General features: G+C 31.9%; 1 protein-coding gene across 1 annotated transcript; it reads right to left on the reverse strand.

Moving 5' to 3' along the window:
- Positions 1 to 397: 397 nt before the first annotated feature.
- On the reverse strand, positions 398 to 2565 carry LOC11414762 (expansin-A15). The gene is made up of 3 exons (XM_003613801.4): positions 2322 to 2565; positions 1902 to 2214; positions 398 to 1268 (listed from the first exon to the last, which is right to left on the reverse strand). Exons 1-3 carry the CDS (start codon positions 2446 to 2448, stop codon positions 962 to 964), a joined length of 747 nt encoding a protein of 248 aa, XP_003613849.1. The 5' UTR covers positions 2449 to 2565; the 3' UTR covers positions 398 to 961.
- Positions 2566 to 26758: the final 24193 nt, after the last annotated feature.

Genomic DNA, 26758 nt, shown 5'->3' on the forward strand with positions numbered 1-26758 from the left:
GAGCATCATTCATGTGACATAGTAAAATCAAAATGCATATGGTTGAATAGTTATAATAGTGAAAGCAACATATGCAAGCAATGTTTGTTGTGAACAAGAAAGGAATCCAACTACACATGTCATATTTACACCATAAAAAGGCAAGTCTTTGTTTCTCTTTGACATTTGGCATTTGCACATGGAGATAGTTGTTTCTCTTTTAGCTGTCCTTTTCTACTTTGCTACTACTCTATCTTCTTTTTCTTTTTAGAATACCTTTAATCTCTTCTTAGTATATGTAAAATTTAATTTTCTTACTTTGCAAATTAAAAGGCTACAAGTTTTTTTAATAACAATGTTAATAGTTAGTTTATTAACAAGATGTAGTAATAATACATTAATTAACAAGATGTAGTAGTAATAGTAGCAAATTACTTCAATTTTCCATTACTTGCATCATAGGACATTTTACAACTACAAATTCTCCAATACACCAACATACTATTAATCACTCAACAAAGTTTGCTAACATAGAATTAGTGAAGCAAACAATGCTTCTAACAATACTAATATGGCGGGTGGTATAATTTTCCACCACTTCCAAAATAGTAAAATTACTAAGATAATAAAATATAAATAACCATAATCTTCTTTGCTAGCTTCTTTGCCAACTGAAGATTAGAAAAAGACTCCAATAATCAAGAAGGTTCAATTAAATATGAACCATCTTGCTTCAATCAAAATGATGAAAGGCCAATTCAAAAAAAGCCCTTCACATTTTCTAACCCCTAGAATTTCAATTTCAATTTCAATTTCAATTACTTACCAACCAACCCTTCTCACCTCAACCCCCAAAACTAGCATACTATCTAATACCCTAGTATACTATTGAGTTATACTAATACTCAATTTAAGAAAATTACATAATACTATGTGATTAATTTTAATTAATTATGTGACATAGAACTTTGATATAATGTGTCTAGCGGAATTGAGCACCAGTGTAGGTTTGACCAAAGGACCAACCAGATGGAGCAACATTGTTGGAAATGACTGTTTTGCCATCACTTGTTGTAACCTTGAAAGACAAAGCTTGGCCATTAAGGTAATTGTTGCTTTGCCAATTTTGACCCCAATTTCTAGACATTTGCATCCACCCTGATCTTGATCCTTTAATAGCTACTGAATGTACATCACCAGCACCACCCACATTTGTTACTAGAACCAAGTTGAAGTAAGAATGTCCATTGATTGTGAACCTAATTCCTCCCCTTCTTCTGCAGGGTACCCTACACAAATCCACACAACAATAAATTACTTTTTTTTTATAAACACAAATAAATTGCTTACAAATAGTTATTCATTGCTTCCTTTTCTAGCTAAGTGTCCTTTTTTTAATAAAAAAATATTTTATTTTTTAATTGTTGATGTCAAAGTTCAAAGTACTAGTATTAATTATTATTTTGAAAAAAAAAACATTTAAAATTATTTATTAGAGAGATGAAATGGTACAATTAAAAGTGAAGGGTACTATATAAAAAGATAGATAATTTCATCAAACAAATATAACAAAATTTAATTTAATATTATACATATAAATAATCTTCAAAAGTTAATTAATAGTGTAGTTTCATTCATCAACCCATTTAGAGAGAAAAAAGTCATTACTTTAACTACAAAATTATCAACCCCAAAAAGAACCCTATTAACTAGCAAGATAAAGTTAAAATCTTGTAACTAAAAGAAATTACACTCTAATATAAAACAAGAAAGTAAGGAAACTTCCAAATACATGTGATTAAAAATAAAATTAAAAAAAACCCATTTACAAGTTGAAAGTGACATGAAGGTCCAACCCATTATACAAATTTAATCTTAAAATGCAATAAAAAATGAAGATATATAAAACAGAAAAATGTTACCTTCTGTAAGAAACAGGAACAATTCCAGCTTTGTATTGAGCAATTCTAAGAAAAACAGGTTGAGCAAGATCAAAGTGTTGTAAAGGAGGGTTACACCATCCTCCATTGTTATTAGGCAAGGCAGTGTTTGGAGGACAGAAATTAGTAGCAGTGACCAAAATAGAGCCAGGAAGACACCATTTACGGTCACCAGCACACCTAATCTCAAAACAAGAACCACAGCTTAAACCACTGTTGAACAAAGCTGTGCTTAAAGCAGCAGTGTTTGTTCCATAACCTTGACTGTATAGGTTTCCATATCCACATGCACCACCTAAAAAAAAATATTCAATATTAAACAAATTGGTTAAAAGGGGTTGGTCCAAATTGCTTAAATAGTATAAAAATGTAAACTTTAATATAATTGCTGCACTTGAATACCCATTGTTCCTGATGCATCACTTCCTCCATAGAAAGTTGCATGTGCATTAACCCATCCTCCACCATAACCATAAGCAGATGAAAACATTGTTAGAAACACCATGATGAACAAACCAATGAGAGCCATTTTTTTTTGTTTTGGTATTTGAAGGGTCAATGAAATGAACTAGTGTGTATGAGAGAGAGAATGTGAAGATGTGGGAGTGAAGAAAGAATGAAGGGTAAGGTACTTAATTTATAGAGCTTTGAGGGGAGAGTGAAAGTAGATACAATTGGGCCAGTTAGAACTTTAACTACCGCTTTTAAAATGTTGGGACCAAAAGCCGCTAGGGGTGAATAAGTGCTTTAAATAGCAGTTAATTTAATAACAGCTTATTAAAACAATTTTTGAAGTAGTAACAAAAGCTGTTTTGTGGTGGAAACCGTGTGGTTTTGTAGCTTTCATTGTTAGAATTAGAAAATCTCCAAAAATCCATGTGGGGTATAGTGGTTTTGCAAACTGCCAATAGCACATGCAAGCATCTTCCATTTGCCACAAACAAATACTACCCTTTTGACACTCCTCTTAGTCCCTCTTTTACACCAATGCTTTGTGTTTTTTTCTTTTCTTTTTTGAGGTAAAAATTTATTAGTGCACCATTTTATTTTTTTATTGAGAAATTTTTATTTGTTTTTTGGTATGCTGAGGAGTTTGTATTGGCCTTTCCATATATGATAACTTTGTTTAGTTTGAGTAATGATATATGAACAACATTTTAGATAATATACGGTGACATCTCTACTGTTTACAGTATAAATACGATGAATAATATTTATAATACAAAAAATTGAGTGGTATCGTTGACTAATTTTACAACTGAATTAACCATAAAAATATACATTGTTAATCACTTTTGAAAACATAAATTTTATTTCATTAAGCTCATTTACTACTTGGTTAATCAAAAAAGTATAAGGTGATGACCAATTATTTTATGTAGTTTGAAAAAATGACCAAAGTGTTTATTTATGTAAAATAAGTCGTTAATGTTTTTCATTTTTTTATTAATAAAGTTGTTAGTGGTTAATAAAATTCATGTTAAAAAATGGATATAAACATATATTTTTGTGGTTAACGAAGTTGTAAAATTGGTTAATACACAATTCATATTTTGTGTTACAAAAATCATCATCTATATTTTAAAAAAAATAAATAAATAGTGACAAAAAATTATTGTTCATGGTATAAAAATACGGTGAACAATGTAGGCGACACACATTGTAGTATAAAATGTATATTCATATAGCATTACTTTTTTTTTTTTTTTTGTCAGGTAGTCTAGTGGCTAGAAATTCACTTTTAAAGTGAATAAGTGGGGTGTTCGGGGTTCGAACCCCAACCCCTAAACTGAGCTATGCTCACGGGGACATTCATATAGCATTACTTGTTTCGCTTCTTTAGCATGTTGAGACTGTCCAACCACCGCGAATATTTCGATGCTTCAAAGATTCACTATGTTCAATAAGCCAACTCTTTTGCTCATAGAGGAAGAGACTCGTTATTTTTTTACTTGTTGCCAAAGAATAAATTAGAATGAGAGATGGTACCCCAATTTAAGATAGGAAAGACCTTCGGGTTTAAAGAGCACTTACAAAAGTATTTACGTTTACTTTCCTCCAAAGTCATTAACGGAGCTTAAATTCGATACCTCTCTGATTCAAGATTTGTCTTTTTATCACTAGACCAGACCTTTAGAGTTGAGACTCGTTATTTTTGTTGTTCTACGAAACTCTAAAATTCCTCTCACGGTTGTACAAACTCCTTCATTGATTATGAAGGTGAGAAAAACACATAAGAAGGGAAGGTTAAATTGTGTTGGCCTTTTTGACGTTTTCTTTTTCTAAGTGTTAATAACAACCTGTACAAAATTTGATGTTGCAGATTCCGACTCAGAGTCTGAATGCAACGGAAATACATAACACAAAGATAAAGAGTAAGATAGAGAGAAGACATACATAAAGCAATTTATATTGGTTCCTCCCATAACACATGAGTAGCCGAGTCCCCTTATACTTCTAAGGGATTTCACTATAATCACTCTTACAACTTGCTCAAGGACACAACCAAGAGACTTCTTTTTGCTCAAGCACAATTGCAAGAGACTTCTATACTCTAAGACTCTACCTAAGGACTTTTGTTCAAGGACAACTCCAAGACACTTCCCCTTGCTTAAGCGTAACTGCTTAATAGTCGCCCTTGCTCAATTACAACTGATTGAGACTCCTAGGTGCTCAAGGTTTCACCAAGAGAGTTATATACTCAAGCACACAGGCGAGAGACTTTCTAAATTTTTTGCCCCAACTGAAAACAAGTTAATTTGTTCTAACATTTGATTTAACAATGGTAGTGTAAACTGATCAAATGAACACACTCTTTATGATTTCTAAGATATAAACTTCAAAGCTAAAATCCTAAGTGTCTATTTTATTTTGACAATGATTTGGCATAGAAAAATAGCATAGTCTTGTTACTTCTTCTTCTTCTTCTTCTTCTTCTTCAGGTCTTCATGTCCTTTTATATGCAGTGATTTGAGAGACGTTGGAGAAGAGTGCCTGTAACACCCAAGACTGACGAGGACGGGGAGTGATCGCCGGTGCACAAGACACGACAATGAGCGGCTCCCGACAGCTTCTAGACGAACCAAATCACAACGGAATGAGAAGGATCCTGAGGTCGTGTAGGTATGGGACTACATGGATGATGAAAAGCTTATATAAATTGTTTGGTACTACCTATATCAACAAGATGCATATTCTTTTCGGTAGCTCATTCCATAAGAATTCCACAGTTAAGCATGTTTGACTTGGAGCAATTTTGTGATGGGTGACCTTTTGAGAAGTTTCACAGAAATTGTGCGAGTGAGGACAAAACACGCTGAACAAACTCGTGTTGATTTCTGGGGTCAGATGGCAATCCTAAAACATGCCATGAATAGAGAGAGATATTATATATCATCATGTTTTGAATAACGGACATGGCTATTTGGACTCTCCCATCCATAGAAATGATGGAAGCTTTCCAAGCTTATAATTTCACCAAATAAATCAATTAAGAGTATTCTCCCACACAAACAATTGGCGCCTCCAACTAAAGCCCCACCTGCCACAACGTGAAGTAGGCATCCACATTTCTTCTACTGTAGCCTCTTGTTGATTGAGAAGAATCTTTGATATTTAACCATGAAAGACTCCGCCCCTCTCCACGCCACCTTCCAAAATACAGTGCTAGACCCGTTCCCCGCTCATCTATCCACCTCTTCATTAAACCAATCTTCATCCTCGCCTCTCGCTAAAGTCACAAAATCCTTCGACCACCTTGACGCGTTTCTCGGCCAACAGCCCCCACCCACCCACCCACCATCCAACAAGTCACAAACCTTGTGCCCATATTTCTCCACTAACACCTCCTTCCAAAGTGCACTTTCCCTATGCAACAACCGCCATCTCCACTTAGCAAGGATACTCAAATTTACCAATCTCACATCCCTAACTCCAAGCCCGCAATTTTATTTTGGTTGGCTAACTACCTTCAAACTTACCCAATTAATTTTTGTCCCACCCTCCATTCCACCCCAAAGAAACTCTTGTTGGATTCAAACAATCTTCTCCCAAACACTAATCAACATTTTGAAAAATGAAAGATAAAATATATGCATATCATTCAAGACGGAGTTAAGGAAACAATTCTGCCACCAAAACTTAGATACTTATTATCCCAAGAGAACACCTTTTTGGAAAATTGATCAAAGAGAGGATCCCAAGTTTCCTCCCACGGGCAAACCTAAATATTTGAACGGAAAACTCCTTTGACCATAGTTCAAAAAATTACACGCCATATCCATAAATTCCTCCGCCACATTTATTTCCATCAAGCAACTTTTGTAGAAATTGACTTTCAATCCGGAAGCCATCTCAAAACCTCTAAGAAAGGCCTTCAAAGTCCACAAATTCTCCTATGTTTCTTTCCTCATACAAATGGTGTCACGACATATTGTAGATGAGAATACACCTTACCATCCTCCTTCAACAAGAAATCCTCAAACAAGTTTAACCGCACCACATTCCTCATCAACCCACTAAAACCTTCCGCCACCAAAATAAACAGAAAAGGAGCTAGAGGATCACCTTATTTTAAGTCTCCTTGAACCGATCTTCTGATGGTAAAACCTCCACCTTCCTAAGCTCCACCACCAGATCCTGGTCATGCTCCTTTGTTAGCACACCTTTGTACGATAACGCCTTCAAAACACCCGCTACACTCCTTCCAGCCACCGCCTTCCTCCTGGACTCTTCCTGAGAAGTGTTATCCTCTTTACCGAAACGAGCCTTGTTCACCTTCAACCCTGCATCTCCCATCCAAACCTCCTCCAGCCTTTTCTCCACCTCCTCTTCGTTGGAAACCTCCTTAAACTTAACAAGTCCGAACAGTCTCCCCCAACGATCAAGTTTTCCAAGAACAAACATTTGTCCCACTTTGCCAAATCTCATAAACACTTTCCACAAATCTGAAACATAACAATCATCTGGAATGTTTGTAAAGAAGAAAGGCATGGTGATCTTGTCAATGACATGGAAGTGCCCTCGTCATCTTTGTGCCACCGAACCTCCTACCCCTTTGTCCCGAGTGGACCCTTCCCCTCCCTTAGTTTCGGATTTCAAGCACTAAGTTTATTTTGACATATTTGAATTATGTCAATTGAAATTGGTTGTCTTTTAAATTGATTATAATTTGTTTTTTGATAATAAAATCAAGGAAAAATTACTCTCGTTATCCTTTAACTTAATTTTTTGTAACAATTTCGTCGATTTTTTTGACGTCATTTTCGTCCCTTTTATCAATTTATATATGCATTTTCAAGACTCAAATTTATGGTTTTATATCAATATGAGCTCTTAGTGTTCAAATATATGTTCTGATTACGAGTATGAGCCTTTTGTAATTTTTATGGGGATCACTAAAGTCATGTACACTCTTAAAGAAATGTGGTTATACATGGGTGAACGCTTTGATGAACAAAATGCTCAATTTAATCCACCCCTCAATGAGCATGGCACCGAATCCACCTCTAACCAAAACCCAGATGACAACTTTGGTGTTTAGTTTCTTCTAATGCATTTTACTAGTTCTCTTGACATTTTGATCAACTTAGATGCTTTGCACGAATTCTGTTTTTGTATCTTCTTAACATTATGCGTGTTGCCCTTCCTTTATGTTTGTGGTGACGTTTTGTTTGAGTTTAACTCATTATGTTTTTTCTTATCACTTAAGTTATGATGTTCCTATTTGTTTTTCTATGCTTGAAGTTATTTCTATGATTCTATGCTTGTACATGCATGCTTGCTTGTTATTTCTCCCTTTTTGGTGTTGTCAAAGGGGGTGATATTGTTATGCATTTGAATCGGAGAATTGATGTTGACACATTTCATAAGATGAGAAATACGAGTAAAATACGTTTTTGCTCCTTCGGCAGTTAACTGTCGAGGAATTAAAAAATCGGCTGTAGTTAACTGCCGAGGAAAACCTCGGTAGTTAACTGCCGAGGATCTTCTGCTACAAATCTGGCAGAAGCCCTCTCATCCATTATTCATCTCATCTTCCAAAAAAATTTACCAAATCTCTCTAAAAAACCCAACCAAATTTATTCAACAAAATCACAAGTAAGTAATTATAATACTATTAACTTACATTTTAGTTGTTATAAATATTTTTATTTGTTAGTTTTTGAGTAGATTTATTATTTTTTTAGTTTTTGCGTAGATTCACATGTTATAATTAATTTTTAGAGTAGATGTTAGTTGATTAATGTTGTTAAAATATTTGCATGATGTTTATGTTATAATTTAGAATTTTAGGGTTATTTATTATTTTGGTGTTTATATTTTTTTATTTTATTTTAGTTTTTAATTAGATTTACATGTTATAAATCATTTTTAGATTAGATGTTAGTTGATTAATTTAGTTAAAATGTTTGCATGATGATTATGTTATAGTTTAAAATCTTAGGGTTATATTTTTATTTGGTGTTTTATATTTATTTTTTTTATTTTAGTAAGAGTATATGATTTATTTTAAGAGTAAATATAAGTTGAATAATTTTGTTATATTTTACGTTATAGCAAAAACAATTATGTTAAACATAAGTTGAATGATTTATGTTATAGTATATGATTAATTTTTTTTATTTTAGTAAGAGTATATGATTTATAATTTTAGGGTTATTTTTATGATTTTTAGAGTCTATGTACAATTTGCACATCAAGTGTTTGATGAAATGTTTGAATGATTTTTTCATTGATTGTTTTTAATTTCTTATTGTGTAGATTTGAAACAATGGTCGAGTGGATCAACATTCATGCACAATTCAACGACGGAGAACCTCAGAGGTTGAAGGTTCAGTGCCTTGGTGTAACGTTAAGAAGTCTCAAGGATGAACTGACTGAATTCAACCAAGGAGTCAACCCCAGAGACACAAGGAGGGTGGAACACGTTCGGTATAAACGTCCAACGCTCGACGAGGGGAGAGTATCATTCACTTGGGTGGAATTAACGAACGACGAAAACATGACGAGCATGTTTTGGGAGCACAACATGTTCCAGTGGATCGATATGCGGGTGATGTTGCTGAGATCAACTGAAGATATCATCAAAAATTTGATTCCGCCAGTAGATTGACATTAGGTATGGAATGAATGCACCTTCCACCTACAACAATTGTCTTCCTTTGAATGGGGTAATTCAAACTTGCCAAACGGGAGGTCTCCAATATTCGACCGACATTCTCATTGTTCCTGTCAAAAGATTAAATTCTTGTTAAGCTGGTTTAAATGAAGGTATTGAAGTTTCAAGGAATGGACCTCATTCTTTTGACATTTGAATACTATCATTTAATCCCAGCCTAACAAGAATTTAATATTTTGAATGAAAAATTGGGAATGTCGGTCGAATATTGGAGTCTTGTTGCTTGGCATGTTTGAATTTACCCATTCAAAGGTAAGACAATTGTTGTAGTTGGAAGGTACAAAAGTCTAACTACAACAATTGTCTTCCTCAGAATGAGGTAATTCAAACTTGTTAAACAGCAGGAATATAGCATTCGATGAGCCTCTTGAATGATGGTATTCAAGTGTCAAGGAATGCATCTCATTCTTTTGACACTTGAATACCATAATTCAAGATGCTGATCGGATGTTGGAGTCCTACTACTTAGCAAGTTTGAATTTGCCTCATTCAGTGGTAAGATAATTGTTGCAGTTGGAAGGTACATTCCGGAATGTAATGTAATGCAATGTAATGTGATAACATATATAGTTGAATATGCATAATACATTTTGTTTTGAATGGAACAATAATTATCTTATTTATTCACTTTTCAAATTTATTTATTCATTACGCAATTTTAATTAGTTGAATTCACGTTAGATTTAATTAATTTTTATTCGAATACACAATTATTCAAAACGCGACTTTATTCAAAATTATTCCAAATGCAATTTTATTCCAAGTACCGTAATGTCAAACAAAATGTACGCAACACGAAAATAAAACATAAAAAAATCCAAAACAATTAGGCATTAAAAGCCATTACATTCATTCTTCCTCGTCACACAATGCAATCGGGTTGCCCGCTACAGTCCCTTGGGCACCTTGTTTTGGTTGAGGACCAAAATAGCATGTCCTCCCGCTCCTCCTCAACCTGGACTGATTGTACACCGGCACCTTCGAACCCTTCTTTTTTTTCGGAACCATCACAAACAATTATGTGTCATGTCATAGGCGATTTTTCTTTGTTCTTCTCATCACCCTGAACGTTACCTTAATTCTGAGACATATCTACACTAAAAAAAATGACAATCAAAACCTAACTAAACAATAATGCTATAAAATCGTAAAATCAAAAACTAAACCTAAACCTAAACTATCATCAAAACCTACACCTAAACCTAAACAATTCTAACAATTCTACAACGATTCATCAAATCTAAACCTAACAATTAAATAAAAGTTCTCTAACAATTTTAACCATTCTAACCTAAACTATCCTAACATATCATAAAATCAATAAAACCTATATAATCGAAATTTAACAAAAAAAACAAACAATTCGACCACAAAACAACAATGCAATAGGATTCAAAAAACTTACTTGTTTTTGTGATTGAAATTGGCTTGGAATGGCAGAAAATCGCACCTAAGAGAATGAAAACTGCAACAATGGAGTTTTGGAAACTCCTATGTCTGTTATGTTCTTATAACCAATTTTCGGCAGTTAACTGCAGTCGGTTATTGAATTCCTCGACAGTTAACTGCTGAGGAGGCAAAAACGTATTTTACTTGTGTGCCTCAGCCTTATGCAATGTGTCAACAACAATTCTCTTTAAATTGTGGTTAATTTTTAGGAGAAGCTAAAAGTAAAAGTTATTTTTAAAAATTTCTATGTTGACATCATCAAAATGGGGGAGAATGTACTTGCTCCCTGGTTCGATTAAGTTGTTTTAGATAGTTTTTATTGATGTCTGTTTATGAAGCTTAGTTTTGGTAAAGCATCATTTTGCTCTAGGTCATTTGTCCTTGTGATGTATCTAAAAGCTGGTTTTAGATGATGCATACAAAATTAGTTGAAAAAGCTAGGAACAAAATTTGTAAGAATGCTTCTCAAAATCTTTTTTTTCAAACGTTTTATTTGAATCAATTTCCTACCAATTATCTCTGTTTTGAATGAGGCAAATCATTTTTTTGTAAAAAGAAAAAAAATGAATCGAATCAAAATGATTCGAATCAATCTTTAGAAATAGGATCAAAATAATAGTGATTCGAATCAATCGGATAAGTGATTCAATCAGAGTTCATGGGTAACAAATCATTCTTGATTGTGACCCAAATCTCAATTTTTCCAATGTTGATTTATATCATTAAAATCCTGATTCGAATCAAATGTTCATTTTCAGTTTCATTTTGGGTCAAACTTGTTCCTATCTCTCTCAACAAAAAAAAAATATATATATATATATATATATATATATATATATATATATATATATATATATATATATATATATATATGTCTCTACTCATTTTCTCAACATTGAAACAATTTTACAAATACTCTCTCAAGGTTTTTCTATCTCTTTTTCTGCAAACTCTTTTGATTAACCTTTCCATATAGAACATTTGTATGATTTAATATCTAGGTTGATAGCTAGGGTGTTGTAGGATACTGTAGGTACTATTCACCTTCAAAGGTAAAGCAAAACTAGATACTTTTCTTTCATTGAAGATCCAAGGAGCTCATGATTGCTTGAGATTCGAAGGCTTTGGAAGATCCAGTTTTAAGGAGATTTGAACATTGGAGATTTTAGAGTGGTTACTTAGCTAGAAGATTTACGATCGGTTGAATTCGTAAATCGAATGAATCTTTGTAGTTGACTATGTAATTTCAACACAATAATAATGAAAGATCGTAGAAATTTTTCTATGAAGAGTGAATGTACCCCATAATAAGGACGATTGGGGAAACCACTATAAATTCTGGTGTTTTATTCTCTTTTATCTTTATTTCTTTCAGTTTATAATTGGATATATGATATTTATTAACTAGGTTAATAAATACATTTGTAAGTGATTGAATAATTTAGAACTTAATTCTAAGAATCTTTTGTAAACCTACATTATCTAGTTAGTTAATTCATCATAGATTAAATCTTGTTGTTCCTTTTGTTAGCTTATTTTTTGTATAAGTTTATGTTTAATTTGAGATTGACTTTGAGATTGTAGTTAACTTGTGTATTAAGGTTTGATTAATATTAATTCAATTGTGAATCACTTGTTAATTAGTTATCCTTAGAAGCAATTGTACTGTTTCCAATAGCCAATCGTATATGCAAGCAACTTTATCAAAACTTTAAGAGGAAATCTATTCACCCACCATAATAATTTCTATCCTTAGAAACACATTCGTCATATATATGTCAGTAACATAATAATTTCTAGGGTTTTTATTATTGTAAAAAGAAGTTAACGACCCTTCCGCAAATTTAACAACCTTTGACGCAATCAAAATTGTAATTCTAGTAATCGTTGGATAGATGTTCTACCTGATGTCCAGGATAACAAGTTCAACAAGTGTGATGTCATGGACAACAGGTACGATAATGCAACACAATAAATAATAGACAAAAATAAAATAAAGTGTGATAAAGAAGAACACGAGATTTGGTAATGCAGTTCGGTGCAACGTTACCTACATCTGGAGACATCCATGCCAAGAAAAAAAATACTCTCCCAATAGTATCAATTCCTAGTCTTATGTGAACAAACCTTATTCAGTGACTTTTCACCTAATACTACCTGTGAATTTCTATCTAAGACTCCCCCTAAATATGAGATCCCCTCTTTCTCTCAACCATTATCCCTAGTGATTGACTCAATCACAGTTACAATAATATTAGGAGAACAACTCTAAGCGCAAACCAACTCTTGCTAAAAGCAATAGAGTGACATCAACTAAACAAACCAACTCTCAATCTTTTGATATTCAATGGCAGCACAAGAGAGGTATACAAAATAAAGGACAACTCTTAATTAACAACGAAACTCTAATGAATCAATTCTTCTAATCCTGATTTCGTGAATGGAGAGTAGGTCTAAGTCTCCTTATATAACCATGGTTCTAAATACGCTTTTCTTCACACGGGCTAAACAATTTCAGCTGACAATAATTACATTTTCAGCTACAATCCTCTAGAAGCAAAATATATTTTTCCCAAATCTATTTTCAAATACACTTCAAATATATGGCAACATTAAACCGGCACTGGCAAGCTTCTAGAACCACACTCTTCTTGGAGCACAAGTAACACAAATCAAATATTCTTAGATCATACGCGAAAATACATTACTCCAAGTAAAGCGAAATACGGTACAACTTCATACGAAGGATGCCGTACTACATGTTCAAGACATCTGATACAACATCTTGTTAAAACAACTTGTTTTAACAAAATGAAACCAAGACAACAATTAAAAACACAACAAGGTTTTTTCTCTTATACAAATTGTTAACAAACAAAATAATGACAACAACAACAACCAAGCATTATCCTGATAGATAACGTCGGCTGATAAATAAATAAAGACAATATTTCAAAATTGTCATAGTTATTAATTCATTTACTTTTTTGATTTAGTTAAAAAATCTCAAACAATACTGTATTTATTATTTCAGAATAGATGAAATACATTTTTTTTTTCTTTGAGGAGAGAATAGATGAAATGCTTATTTAAATTATTTTAAATCAAAGGATAGTTTCACGTGTCTCCCTTTCTTGATGCAGCTTCTCACTCTTACTATGTTTGAAGTACAATTCCACAGCAGCACAGCACAACACAGAGGTGTTTGTAACCAAGGAATCAAAGATTACACAAAATCTTTTGGAGTAAATCGAGATAATTCTCCAGTTTTGACTATCATACCCCATACGGAAACAAAAACAACAGAAATATTTCCAATGTTTTTTTTAATCGGTAAATATTATTAAACGTCATTCCTGTAAGACGCAAGGTATGGATGAAACAAGATGCAAATGGTGCCGCATATAGACGGTACACCAAAAACACCCTCGGAGATAAACCCACCAAAACACATCACCACCTAAAACAGACTCCAAAAAAACAAACACCGTAAACACGATATCCATCACCACTCATCGTCACTACTCACCCATGAAGAACACCCTAAAGAAAAACTCCAAAATCCTAAAACCCAAACTAAGCCACATTTCGAAGAGCACCTAAACGAATGATCATGCAGCTATCACAAACCTCGCGACCTTCAATCCACCGAAAGAGTACAACACAAAGTCCAAAAAAACCAACTTAAGTTTATTTCAGTTTTCGTTTTTGAGAGGTTCACAGTCTTGTTATGAGAAAATAATAATAATTAGATTCTTTAAAATATTCTTCAATAAAGTTTGTGTTATGATAATGCAATATTTTCTTAAAAAATATGATGTAAATAAAATGTTATAGTGTGTTTAATGCATTGGTTAAATAAACAAATATAGAAATATTATGTTAGAAAAGTGGTATATCCAAAAAAATTTCCGATCCATATGTGAATTTTTCATTAAAAATTATTGTTCAACTTAAATTTATATAAAAATTGTTGTGTAGATATATTATCTAATCATCATGGTCATACACCCTCCACAGTTTCTTGATTCGAGCTCTTCCTTCGGTCCTACAGTTAGATTTCTTCATATATATATATATATATATATATATATATATAGCTTACCTAACTATCGGTTTTCTTAACTGTTTGTTTTTCTTTCTTGAGAGTTTTGATCTAGTCCCCCTCTTATATATATTTTTCTCTTTTTTAAATAATATTTATGAATTATGCAGTAGATAACGGGGTTAGTTAGGTGTCAACTTACTTGGAATGTTCCTGATTCTCTCGGTAGTGCCCAACCTATTTCTTGCCTTATAAAAAAAATTATATAAAAAATTTAAATATAAATCCACTTTACATTCAAATAATTTAAATAAATTTTTTATCAATAAATTTGTTTTAGATAAATTTTTGTTGCCGAAAAACCAAAAAGATATTTACTCGATTTTAAACAATGAAACATAGTCCTCGTGAGTTTAAGCTCGGTGTGGTAGCCGGAATCTGAACCCTAGATCTTCGAGACATTTAACCAATCTCTGAAACAATTAAAATTCATAGGTAGGTTCACTGCTACCTCTGTGATGTGGGTCTCATCTTTTATCATGGACGGTCTCAATGCAACTATGAACATGTTCTGTTACTATTCATGACCATATATCAAAGTACAAAGCATAGAAAGTTAAAGCAACGTTGCACATGGGTTATGACACGTTGATAATCACTTCAACAAGACTTAGTTTCATTAAAATATCATATTATATATTTTTTATATTTACTTTTCTTACGTCTCAATTATGTACGTTCCAATCAACATGGAACCCGTGAATTTAAAAATCTTGTTCAAATATTTTTAAATGTTGAAATTTTGTAACTTGTCTTTTTATACTTAGCTGTATTTTGATTATCTACAAAGCAACATTTATGGTGAGATTTATAGTATTGATTTAATTAATCATGAATCTTCGTAGATACGATTTGTATGGAAAACGATAAAAATAGATTTTTGATTTAACGTTGAAATCTTGCATAACCGCGATTCTCGGCATTAGTGTTTTTAATTAATTAATGAATTATTATGACTTAATACCACTAGTAATTATGTGTAGAAAACTACAAGTGAAAAGAGATTGGAAATTAAAAAATGAAGAAAATCTTTTTGTATTGCTGGTTGATTTACATCACCATCATCTTCTTCAATGATTTTTTTTCAGAACATTTCTGATCGATGATTTGCTAACTAATCTATTTTTTTATTCTGTTAGTTTTTCTTTAATATATGTTTATACAAATTAAATAAAACACATCATGATGTCAAATTAATTGGTAGTGTTTGTCCATATCAGGCTTGCCGGTTAGTGGAGTTTCTTTTTTATAATGGAAAATTAGTAAACTAAGTAGGTCAAATAATACAATACATTTTTTATAAAAGATTCTTTTGGTATATGAGTGTAAAAATGTTTTACATTTTACAATATTATTTATGTCACTTTGTTATATCAACTTCTAAAATATTTTCACAAATATCTACATACATGTTGATATAAGTATAAGTATTTTCCTTCAAAAAATAATTATAAGTATTTAATACATATATGAAACTCTTTTACGATTATTGTATGCAAATTATTAATTTTCTATAAAAAAAATTATTTTCAAAATTATTTTTTAAAACTTATAAAAAAATATAGAATTTTGTGTTTAAGTATCGTTAGAAGAATTAACGAGAACTACATATATGATGTTAAAATAGTAGATAACATGACTCTTTTTTTGAAAAATAATCTGAATTCGACTCCAAGAGTCGATGATTTAAAAGAGATATCAAACCTCTACAAAAGATAAATAGTGTGCCGCTATGAATCAACTCAAATGTCAGGCATATGACTCAAAGGTCTAAGCATTATGTTACCTTGAGACGTCTAATGAAGTTTAAAGATCCTAATTCTGATGGGTGAAAAAAATCAATTTGAGACTAGAAACACATGATCTTTTTATTAAATATAAATAAAAATAAATTAAAAAAATCAAATTACACAATCTTTATCATCAATTATATGTAACATTTTCTGTATTTGTTTGTTGCAAAATAGGCCACCATGGCTAAACATAAGTACTGATAGGCATGGGCTTGAGTGACCTAATTTAGTGTTTGGCTTATCACCCAACCTATTTAATGTCATTCCTCTCTTGGCAATTCATACTCATAGCATAAAAGAAAGGCAACATTAAATACTCAACAAAAAAAAGTAATATTTTTTTAATAAAAATTAATTATTTTTTATTTTTCAGGGACTTATCCCCTGAGTTCCAAAATTAAATAATTTTGCATGGTTGGTTGTTGGTTACAACAAAAAGGAAAAATCAGAATTTCAGACAAATATATTAAAACCATGCTAGTCTTTATGTGGTAAAAAATACACACACCACATGTGTAGTTTATGTTGTTTTTTTTTTTACCTTTGCTTAACGTGAATCAAGGTATGTGCCATTTGTCTGTTGAAAGCGATTTGTGAGTTCTTTTAACGGCGCCAAGGTAGCAACATGCACATGCACTTTGTTTGGCTTTTTTTTCTTTCTTGGTTTGTGTTAAAATTCAAATTGGATTCTACCATTATTAATTGTTTTTCTTTGAAATTTTGCTTCTTGGGACAGATTCCCTAACGCTCAGAGGAAAGAAACACAGCAAAAAGACGAGAGGATTCAAAAAACAAATCAGATTTGGTGTCAGTTTGAAAGGGTTGCAGGGTGATGGGCAATTCTCTCTCCCTTGTCTATTTCATCATGAATTAAGTTCAAGCCTTACTTAAATGCAAAAGGACATTTTCTTCATCTAACTATTTTCTTTTATTAATTGTCACAGCATTGGAATAGAGAAATAGAGAAATTCTTGGGTGAGTTATATGAAGCACGGACACTATTTGGATTAGACGTGTTCTGGTGTCGGAAATATGTCGTTTTCGACATCAACACGACACCATATTTATAATTATACCATATTATGTGATTTTTTAAAATTATTAGTTGTGTCGGTGTATCCGTATCGTGTCTGATATTCGTGTTTGTATCCGTGTTTCGTAGGATGTGTCATGATGTATTACTCCAATTTTATTCATAAAAAATAATTAATTTTTTAGATTCATTATTTAATTGATTGACATATCCGGTTTATAATATATACCAGATATATTAACTCTTCAATTAATTTAAAGAGTCAATTGATTTTTATAAATAAGACTTGAGGGAGTATCGTATTAGAAAATATTACTCCCTCATGTCTTTATTATAAGAAGAAAAACAAAAAATTATTAAAGCTAAGGCAATTATTAGTTGTTACAACTCATCAAAGCTAAAACAAAAGTTAGTTTTTCCCTTACAAACATACTCTAATAAAAACTTGTATGATATTGAAAATACAAACATTAAATTAGGTTTTTGTTTTTTGAAGGAAAAACATTAAATTAGGTTAGAAATATCTTTTAAACAATAAATATACATTAAAAGTTATGACCAATGTGTGTTCCAAAAAAAAGTTTTGAATTTTTTTGTCAATAATTGAAATTTTTCTTATAAATAGAAATGGAGGAGGTACTAGTGTGTTATACTTTTTTTTAAGGGTCTTGCTAACAACTGTTTTAAGTGCATTGTTTAAGGAACCCACGAGAATGTGATAAAAAATTACTACTTTTCCAATTTTTCCCTTGTCTTGGAATTATATTTTTAAGTCATGAATGTGACTTTAGTACTCAACACGGGAATGTGAAACAAATTGAATATAAATTAATGAGGGTAAATTTGGAATAGTTGCATTTAATATGATGATTTAGTTATACTTTTGTTTACATCAGAGACCGCCAATTTTTTTGTTTTGTTTCTTACATTGGAGACCGGAGGGTGTAACGCCTGTTTTGATTTAGTTAATTATTTAATTGAGTCTAGAAATTATTAAGAAGAGTTTAGAAAATATTATATGATTATATGATTTATTAGATGGCTTATTATATTATTTAATAGAATAAGATTTGAAAATAAAATAATATTGAGTTTAGGGGTTGTTATGAGATTTGAGAGAATTTTGAGGGAGAAAGAGAAATAAGATAAAATAGAAAAAAGGGTTATAAACAGGAGAAACCTAGTTTAGAAAAAACATAAGGTACGATCAATTTTGGAGAAAAGGGAGAAAAAGCCAAGAGAAGAGCAATAAGACCTAGAGGCTGCGATTTTGAGTTATAAGGTAAGGGTGAGACTAACATTCAATCTTATTAAGTCTGTAATTCTGATGATTAAATTTAACAAGGGTGGGATTAGTTTTGGAGGATTTGAGAATTAGGGTTAAAGTGAGGAATTGATGAAAAATTGTTAGATTGATGTAGAAAGAGTAGATAATCTGATGAATTAAAGTAATAGGTGGTGTTCATGTTGTAGAATAATCATAGGTTAAATTTCTAATCAGTTTTTGAGTTTGGGTTGATAAAAATTAGGATTTTCGCTTAAAGAGTCGGTGTCTAAATATTTTTGCAAATGAGTGATTATGTGAGGTTTTGGAAACCGATTTTTGGGTGGTTGAAACTGGAATTTTTCCTTAGATTGTGATAGAGCTAAGTGTCAGGAGCGCGTAGGCGAAAACGGCATCGAAAACAGGTTAACGGTTTGATTTTTAGGCGCGAAAACGTGAAGGGTGAAAATCTGATGCTGTCGAAATCATGAGGTGATTCTAGTGATCATGAGGCGATTTCGACAGAAAATCTGTAATTTTAGTATGTCTGATGCTGTCGAAATCATGAGGCGATTCTAGTGATCATGAGGCGATTTTGACAGAAAAATCTGTAATTTTAGTATGTCTGATGTTGTCTTACCAAAAACCTTAAAAATGCAATTTTCTTCACTCCAAATGCTTCCATTTCTTCTTAAGTGTCGGAACTTTATCCTAACCATCCAGAGATGTTTTTAGGAAGGAGATAACCTTGTATAAAGGGTCTAATGAGTTCATGAGTTGGTCTTTGGGGTAGGAATGGTAGTTGTTTACAATATTAATGACGACCTGTGAAGCTGTTATAACATGATTCAATGTTGTTATATTGTGATATAATTGTATATGCATTAATTGAATTATATGTGAATAATTGAGACGTTGATTGACTTGCATTTGATATTATTATGTCATGCTGTTTTTGTATACTGCTGTGTCGCTGTTGTTATTTAACTAAGCTGCATGAGTCGGTTTAAGTTGATTAAGATGAAGTTCCAAATTATTGGATTATACAAGAGTTTGTCAATTTAAGATGTTTAAGAGGTCGAGTCCATGCATTATCATTTTAAAGTTGAGGGCTTGATGCCCTGAGAGCCTATTTACGCTCTACTACATTGGGGGCTTGATGCCCTGGATTGGTACCACATGCATATAGGAGGTCTAAGTTGCATAGTCAATGTTGGAGTCGCATTTGTCGAGTCAAAGATGTTTATGTTGATAAGTTGTGAAGTTGTAATTGTTTATACAAACTATGATTGAAGTGTTAAATGATATATTAATATCTATAATGAATGTTAAGATGATTTGATATTGATTAAATATAATTGTTGAATTATATGCTTAATATTATTGTTTTGTGAAATCTCACCCCTCCTGCTTGGAAATGTTGCTCTTCGTATGAGTAACTTGCAGGTGATCGTTAGTAGGTTGCTGCTGTTGCTGTCGTGAGTGACTTATTCCTCACTGAGTCTTAGGATGCTCTGATACGTAACGGGATGGGATCTTTTGTGGCTATTTTATATTTCTTTACGTATTGTTTATGTTTTTAATAAGGCCTACGTGCCAAAGACTTATCTATGCTAATGAATTTAATCCGCTGCAAAGTTTGAATGAATATGTTGATGATTTTTGGAAAGATAATTAGTTAATTATCTCATTTATTATTTTTAAGAAGTGTAGCATTCCGTTATGTGTTGAATACTCTGATAATTATTATGAAATTTTTAAGTTGGGAAAACGGGGTGTTACAGAGGGAGTATTCTACTTTGCATTTATAATAATAGAAAATGCACTAATACTTGATAAGACACTCAAAAACATTTTTGTATCTCTTTCAATTATACATTTTTTTTTTCTTAATATGTATATTTAAAATAAACAAAATACTTAGTTATTATAAAACGAATGAAGTAATATTTAAAGGGTATTGCTAACCAGTATCCTCAACGCAATGAAGTAATGTTTAAACACTGCTCTTGAGGCACTGGTTATCATTCTCCATATTTAAATAAGAGTCATATTAACTAGTGTCCCCAGAATTAGGGGTGGGCAAACTCGGATCAAACCGAATGAACCCGGCCAACCCGATGCAATCGGTTCCAATCGGTTCCAATCGGTTCAGGTTAATATGGGTTGATGCGGGTTATAATGAATATGTTCGGTTCGGTTCGATTTGTATATTTGAACCATCGGTACCCAACTAAACCGAAACTATTATTATATTTTTCTTTTATCACACTATTAATTAATGGTTACTCCTCCCAAATCTTTATATCAGTGGCCAAAATGACAAATTCTACCTTAGCCAAAGCCCAAACTTACCCACATATAAAATGCAATGCTACAATGAGGCTTATCAAACCCTAGCAGCCGCACAACTCTCTCTAGAACAAAAATAAGATCTGTTTTATTCTTTCTTTTTTCCAGCCTCATATCTCTCTGCAATTCTTCCTTCTTCTTCTCTCCCTGTTGCTCGCAAAATAAATTGTGTAGTTTAAATTTTTTTTCTCCAGGCTGTTGCTTCACAATCCTTCACGACAAGATATGTTTGGGGGTGGTCCAAAAACTTCAACCCTTTCAAGTTCTAGATCAAGTTCTTTACTTGGCTCGTGGATTTTAATGTTTTTTGATTCTAGATCTTGAGTTTATTTTTGATGACCCTTTCTGTTGGTTAATAATTAACTCATGCAGATGCAGCCGTTAAGTTGTTGACTTGGATCAAAATGCTCCCTTTAAAAGTTTTAGGATGTCAAAACGTTATATTTAATCGTCAAAAATGATCATTCTAGCACTTTAAATGCTGTTTAATAATGCTAGAAAGACATTTGTTGTTGTAAATAGTTGTCTTTGTAGCACTATAAATGATCATTTGTGACCATTAAACGTAGCATTTTGGCACCCTCGAACTTTTAAAAGACAACATTTTGATCCAATCAACTACTTAACGGCTACATCAACATCTGTTAAATAGATATAGACAGCAGTGGTAATAGTCAACTACTTAACGTTATATTAAAAAGACTTTTAAAATTTAAAGGACTAACTTAAAAATTCTGTCAAATTAAAAGAACCTAATTGAAACTTTCAAAACTTCCTGTAAATAAATTGTGTCAAACAAATTAAAGATGAAAAGATAGGATATTAACGGCCACCAACAACCTTGCCAATCATAAGAGCACAAAATCTCCACCTCTCTTGTTTTGTCTCATATGATGTTTCTCTCTCTCTCTCTCCCTAATTCACCATTACTCATAAACATTACAAATCCTTGCCGTCCATCTGTCTTTAACTCTGGCTTAGTAGATTTTTTTGTCCTATCCTTTCATGTTTTCCATGCAACATTTCTTAATTCCTTCACTATTGCCAATGATAGAAAACTTTTCACTCTTTTTCTTTTGCTGCTAGTGTTACACGTCGAATTTAAATGCTCAAAATCACACCCTCATTTGACTAATCATCCCTGTTTCCTTGAATACTCAATCCTCAATTCTTCACCCACTTACCAGCTGCCAAGCAACAACGTTGAAGACAGTAACGAGCAAATTGATGGTGGATTTGTTTATATGTCCCAATTACTTCATAATACGTCTTAAAAAAATAAGGTATGCTTAACTTTTTCTTAACAAAAACAAACTTTGAGGATGGAAAAATTTCCTGTAATTATTTTTAGTGATACTAATGACAACTCTATTGGATTTGATTTGAACTCTGTCTATTGAAACTAAAAATTGATGTGAAACTAAAATAGTATCTAGGGTTTATAAGACATACTTTTATATTTAAATAAGGATTTTTAAATAACTTATTATATTTATTAACAGATACGGATACCGTAGACACATACATCATAGACTTGACATTCATCCATTAACTAACACGTAAATCATAGTGGATTTTACCCACGAATATCCACAAGTATGGATTTTTTTGCCGGCCATTTACTTATTAAACTAAAAAAAAAAAACTAGAAATAATGATAATTCACCTTTGGTAAATTGTTTTAATTTGAAAACGATTTAATGTAGAATGAGACATTTTTTCCTAATTTTTTTCCTCTGTCTATTGTGCCTAAAGTAAGTACTAACTTTCTAGAAATAGTAAATAACAAAGACAATTTAACATCACTTGGTCTTGACTCACAAAGGTAATATCTCAGTACATACTCCTCTCCTTTTCCACCACCATGTGCGATGTTGCTAAAAGTGATAATAACATAATCACATCGTATTATGGCCAAAGCATGCATCAAAAAGATAAAAGCCTCAACTCCAATTGGATTCTTTCTAAGATGACCCAATACTTTTACTATAGCATTCAAATTAAAGAATAATCACGATGCAACGTTTCAATTGAGTGGGACTTTTTTTTTTAATATTGGACCCTCAAAAAACAATGCATTCAAATTCACGGGGAGGAAAGGAATAAAGCCATAAACACTTGTTCACAAAGAAAGTTTAAACCCTATTTAGCCTCACTTTTTTTTAGGTGATTTTTTTTTATGACAAATTGACAATTACTCTATTCAGTCTCACATGAAAAAAAATTCTCATATTTAATATACAAATTACTCATATTTAATTAAGGGTTTTATATATAAATAAATTTAACTACCTTTACTATCAATAATAGATTGATCAAAGTGGTAAGGAGTTTGATCGCTAACTCTAACATATAGAAAAAAAGATCTGATTGGAATAAAAGAACTCATCTTGTGTGTCCAACAAAAAAAGAAAAAAAAAAAAACTGGTTTTAAAATAGAAGGACCAAAACTTATTATTTTTGAAAATAAAAAGACCAAAAGTGTATTTAATCAAGATGGGAGAGAGGAAGAGAACAATATAAATGCATAATGATTGATCATATTCAAGATGTATCAAACATTTAATGTGAATATGTTTCTCCTATTTTAATTGAAATTCAAACTTTAAACTTTACTTTGACTATTGTGAAAGTCTAACCCCTTCGGCTACACCTATCCTTTTAGTCACCAAAAATATACTATATGTATATAAACTTGTACCACTAAAATCTCCTATATTGTGGGAGAGAATTAGTTAATTAACCACTCTCTTTGAATTGAAAACATGTGAAAGACAGTAAAATATGCACCTTCGTACACCCGTGATAAAGGAATGATTTGCTTAGGACAGGGTGCTAATTATTGGTTAACCTATGCAAAAGATTCTGTCTTTAACTGGATGGCTTGGTACTCGGTAGTTAACCAAACTAACCGGTTCCTCGTGCGGCACGAGTCGTGCCTAATCAAACAATTTAAATTAAAGACAAAATTTTGATGCAGCTTCTTACTAAGGTGCAAGTTAGCAAGCTAAATCACCGCTCTTTGGTAGATCAAGAAGAAGAAAAATTGCGACACCTAGAATTTAGGAAGGTTATATCCTATATTATGTCCAATATTTGTTCATTTTGCAAATCAAAACGGACCTTCATAAACAGGTGCAATCGTGTTTTTCTTTAACTGATCACAATACTCCTTTATGGAACTTAATATTTAATTTATGTAGGTTCATTGATTTTGTACATTCAAATACTTGATTGGTTTTAGGTTTAAAAAAAAAACCTAATCAGTTAAAATGTAAACAATACTATCATATTGAAAAACTTGAAATAGTGATGGTTATTTCAAGTGGAAAAATGTGTGAAATTTATCTCTAATTTCGTTGCTAAGTGTTAGAGGAACTAAATTTCATGATCAATTATCCATATCTAATTTCAGTCTTCATTTCCCTTTTCATGGCAAACAAGCTTTATCATCATCCATAACTCTCTCAACCCTCTTAAAAATAATTCACATAGAAAGACAAGAGTGACAAGGGCTACTAGTGAGATAGATAAGAAAACAAAATTATCAATATTCATAATGATATCTATTATAAGGACGTAACAAAAGCATATATAGCCCTACTTCATTCCACAACCTATAATATAAAATAAATAATTGTTTTTGAAGGGTAAAACAAATAAATTGTATGTATTGTTTTGTAGTGATCTAAACTTATTAGCAGCCCTATGATATGAGCCATAATTATACAAATTATAGTAATGGGAATCACTTTGTATAATTTTGTTTTGAATAGGGACCGCGCAACTAGGGTTAAACATGTTTAAGCCACGATGGTGGTGGGTTAGGATATAGACAGTACCCAATTTGCAGCTAAAAAGCAACTAATGAGTAATTATCAAGGACCCTCCTATCACATGCTCTCAATTTAATGTAACCATGTGAGTTTTGAATTTTTATGCAATTTTGCTGTTTATGCATGGGATCATGGATCATACAAATTTTAAGGTGTCATGGTTTAACGCGTAAGTATGCATATCTTTCGATTAAAAAAAGGAAAGTTTAAGTAGTGTCCACACACTCTTTAAGTAAGTTTCAGTGAAAATTTTATGTGTATTAGAAATTAAAGTATTTGATTTTTTTAAGTTATAATGCTTAAAGAATGTGCTGGAAGTACTTGTTAAAAGACTCAAACAAAAAATATGAGTTGACAAATTAAAAACTATACCCGGAGATTTTAAGTTTATGATTTTTTTTAAAAAAACTTAAATTTAAAACAATACATATTCGCTTTATCTTAAGTGGTTAATGAACTCCACCAAATGACAAATCATTTGGGAGAAGCTGAGTTCGATTCTCGAGTGAAACAATTCTTGACCAAATGTTACTTACTTCCTATTAATAGAGCTCATTTTCCATAAGAGTCGGAGAGTTAAAAAAAACTAACATATTTTCATCTCTATTCTCATGTCCCTTAAACATCTCTCTCGTACCCTTCCTCGTTCTCATATTTGAGGAGGGGTCGTGTCTTTTGAATACTGGATTAATAAGAAATTTCATATCTTGGGCTATAATGTTTTCCACTATTAGAAGATTAATAAGAACTGAACCAAAATCAGTTTTTACATAATGCATCTGAAGTTTTTATGACAATAAAGTATAAAAGAACAATTGGACTTATTAATGTTTGTTCAAGAATGCACGAACATATAATTAAATTTAAATTATTAAATCATGTTTTGGGTTTGAAAGAACAAGATTTTAAGCACATTAGAGTAATTGAATTTTGAGAGAAGTTGAAGGTCTCGACCAGAATATGAAGAATATCAGACTCCGAAGACTCAGACCTTGAAGGCAAACGTCAGCATTAGAAGACTATGATCAATTTTGTCATCTTTTGAAGGAAGGTTGCTATCAGACTCTGATGGTACAATTTATCTTCGTCTGGCCATGTGAAGAAACAAACAAAGAACTTCAGGGACAATTGGAATGAAACACATAATTCCTTTTGAAGCAAAGGAATTCCAAAAGAACTTTCAACAACATTAACCATACCAAGAACATTCCAACGTCTCTGATTAAATCTCTCAAGGACTCAAAGTAATGTGTCGACACCTGTCCAACGTCACTTAGATTTCTCTTTATATAAGAAGCTGAATACTTGAAGGAAAAAACAAACTCTCTGCATATTTAGAAAGTGTTTTTACTCTGTCAAATTCAAAATCACAAAAAAACTTAAGGAGTTTCTTACAAACTTTCAAACTTTAGAAATTCGTAAGATTTAGAGTCCAACCTGAATTGTATTGATTACACCTCTGATTGTATATCAAGTGTAAAACTCAAACGACTTTTTATTTTGATTAAGTTAGATTGTGGAAGTATCTTGTTTGTGTGCTTGAACATTGGAAGTCTCTTTCTTGTGTGAATGAGCATGTGAAGCCTCTTACTTGTATGCTTGAACATTTGTAATCTTGAGTGATTATAGTGAAAATCCCTTGAAAATGTAAGTGGACTAGACTACTCTTGATTTGTGAGAGAAACTAGCATAAATCTCTCTCTCTCTCTCTCTCTCTCTCTCTCTCTCTCTCTCTTTGTGTGTGTGTGTTGCATTCAGACTCTAAACTGAAGCTTCAGACTCTGATCGGTGGAACATTTAGCAAAAGTTTGAAAAAAAATCAACACA

Source organism: Medicago truncatula, chromosome 5 (genome assembly GCF_003473485.1).
Source record: "Medicago truncatula cultivar Jemalong A17 chromosome 5, MtrunA17r5.0-ANR, whole genome shotgun sequence".
NCBI lineage: Eukaryota > Viridiplantae > Streptophyta > Magnoliopsida > Fabales > Fabaceae > Medicago > Medicago truncatula.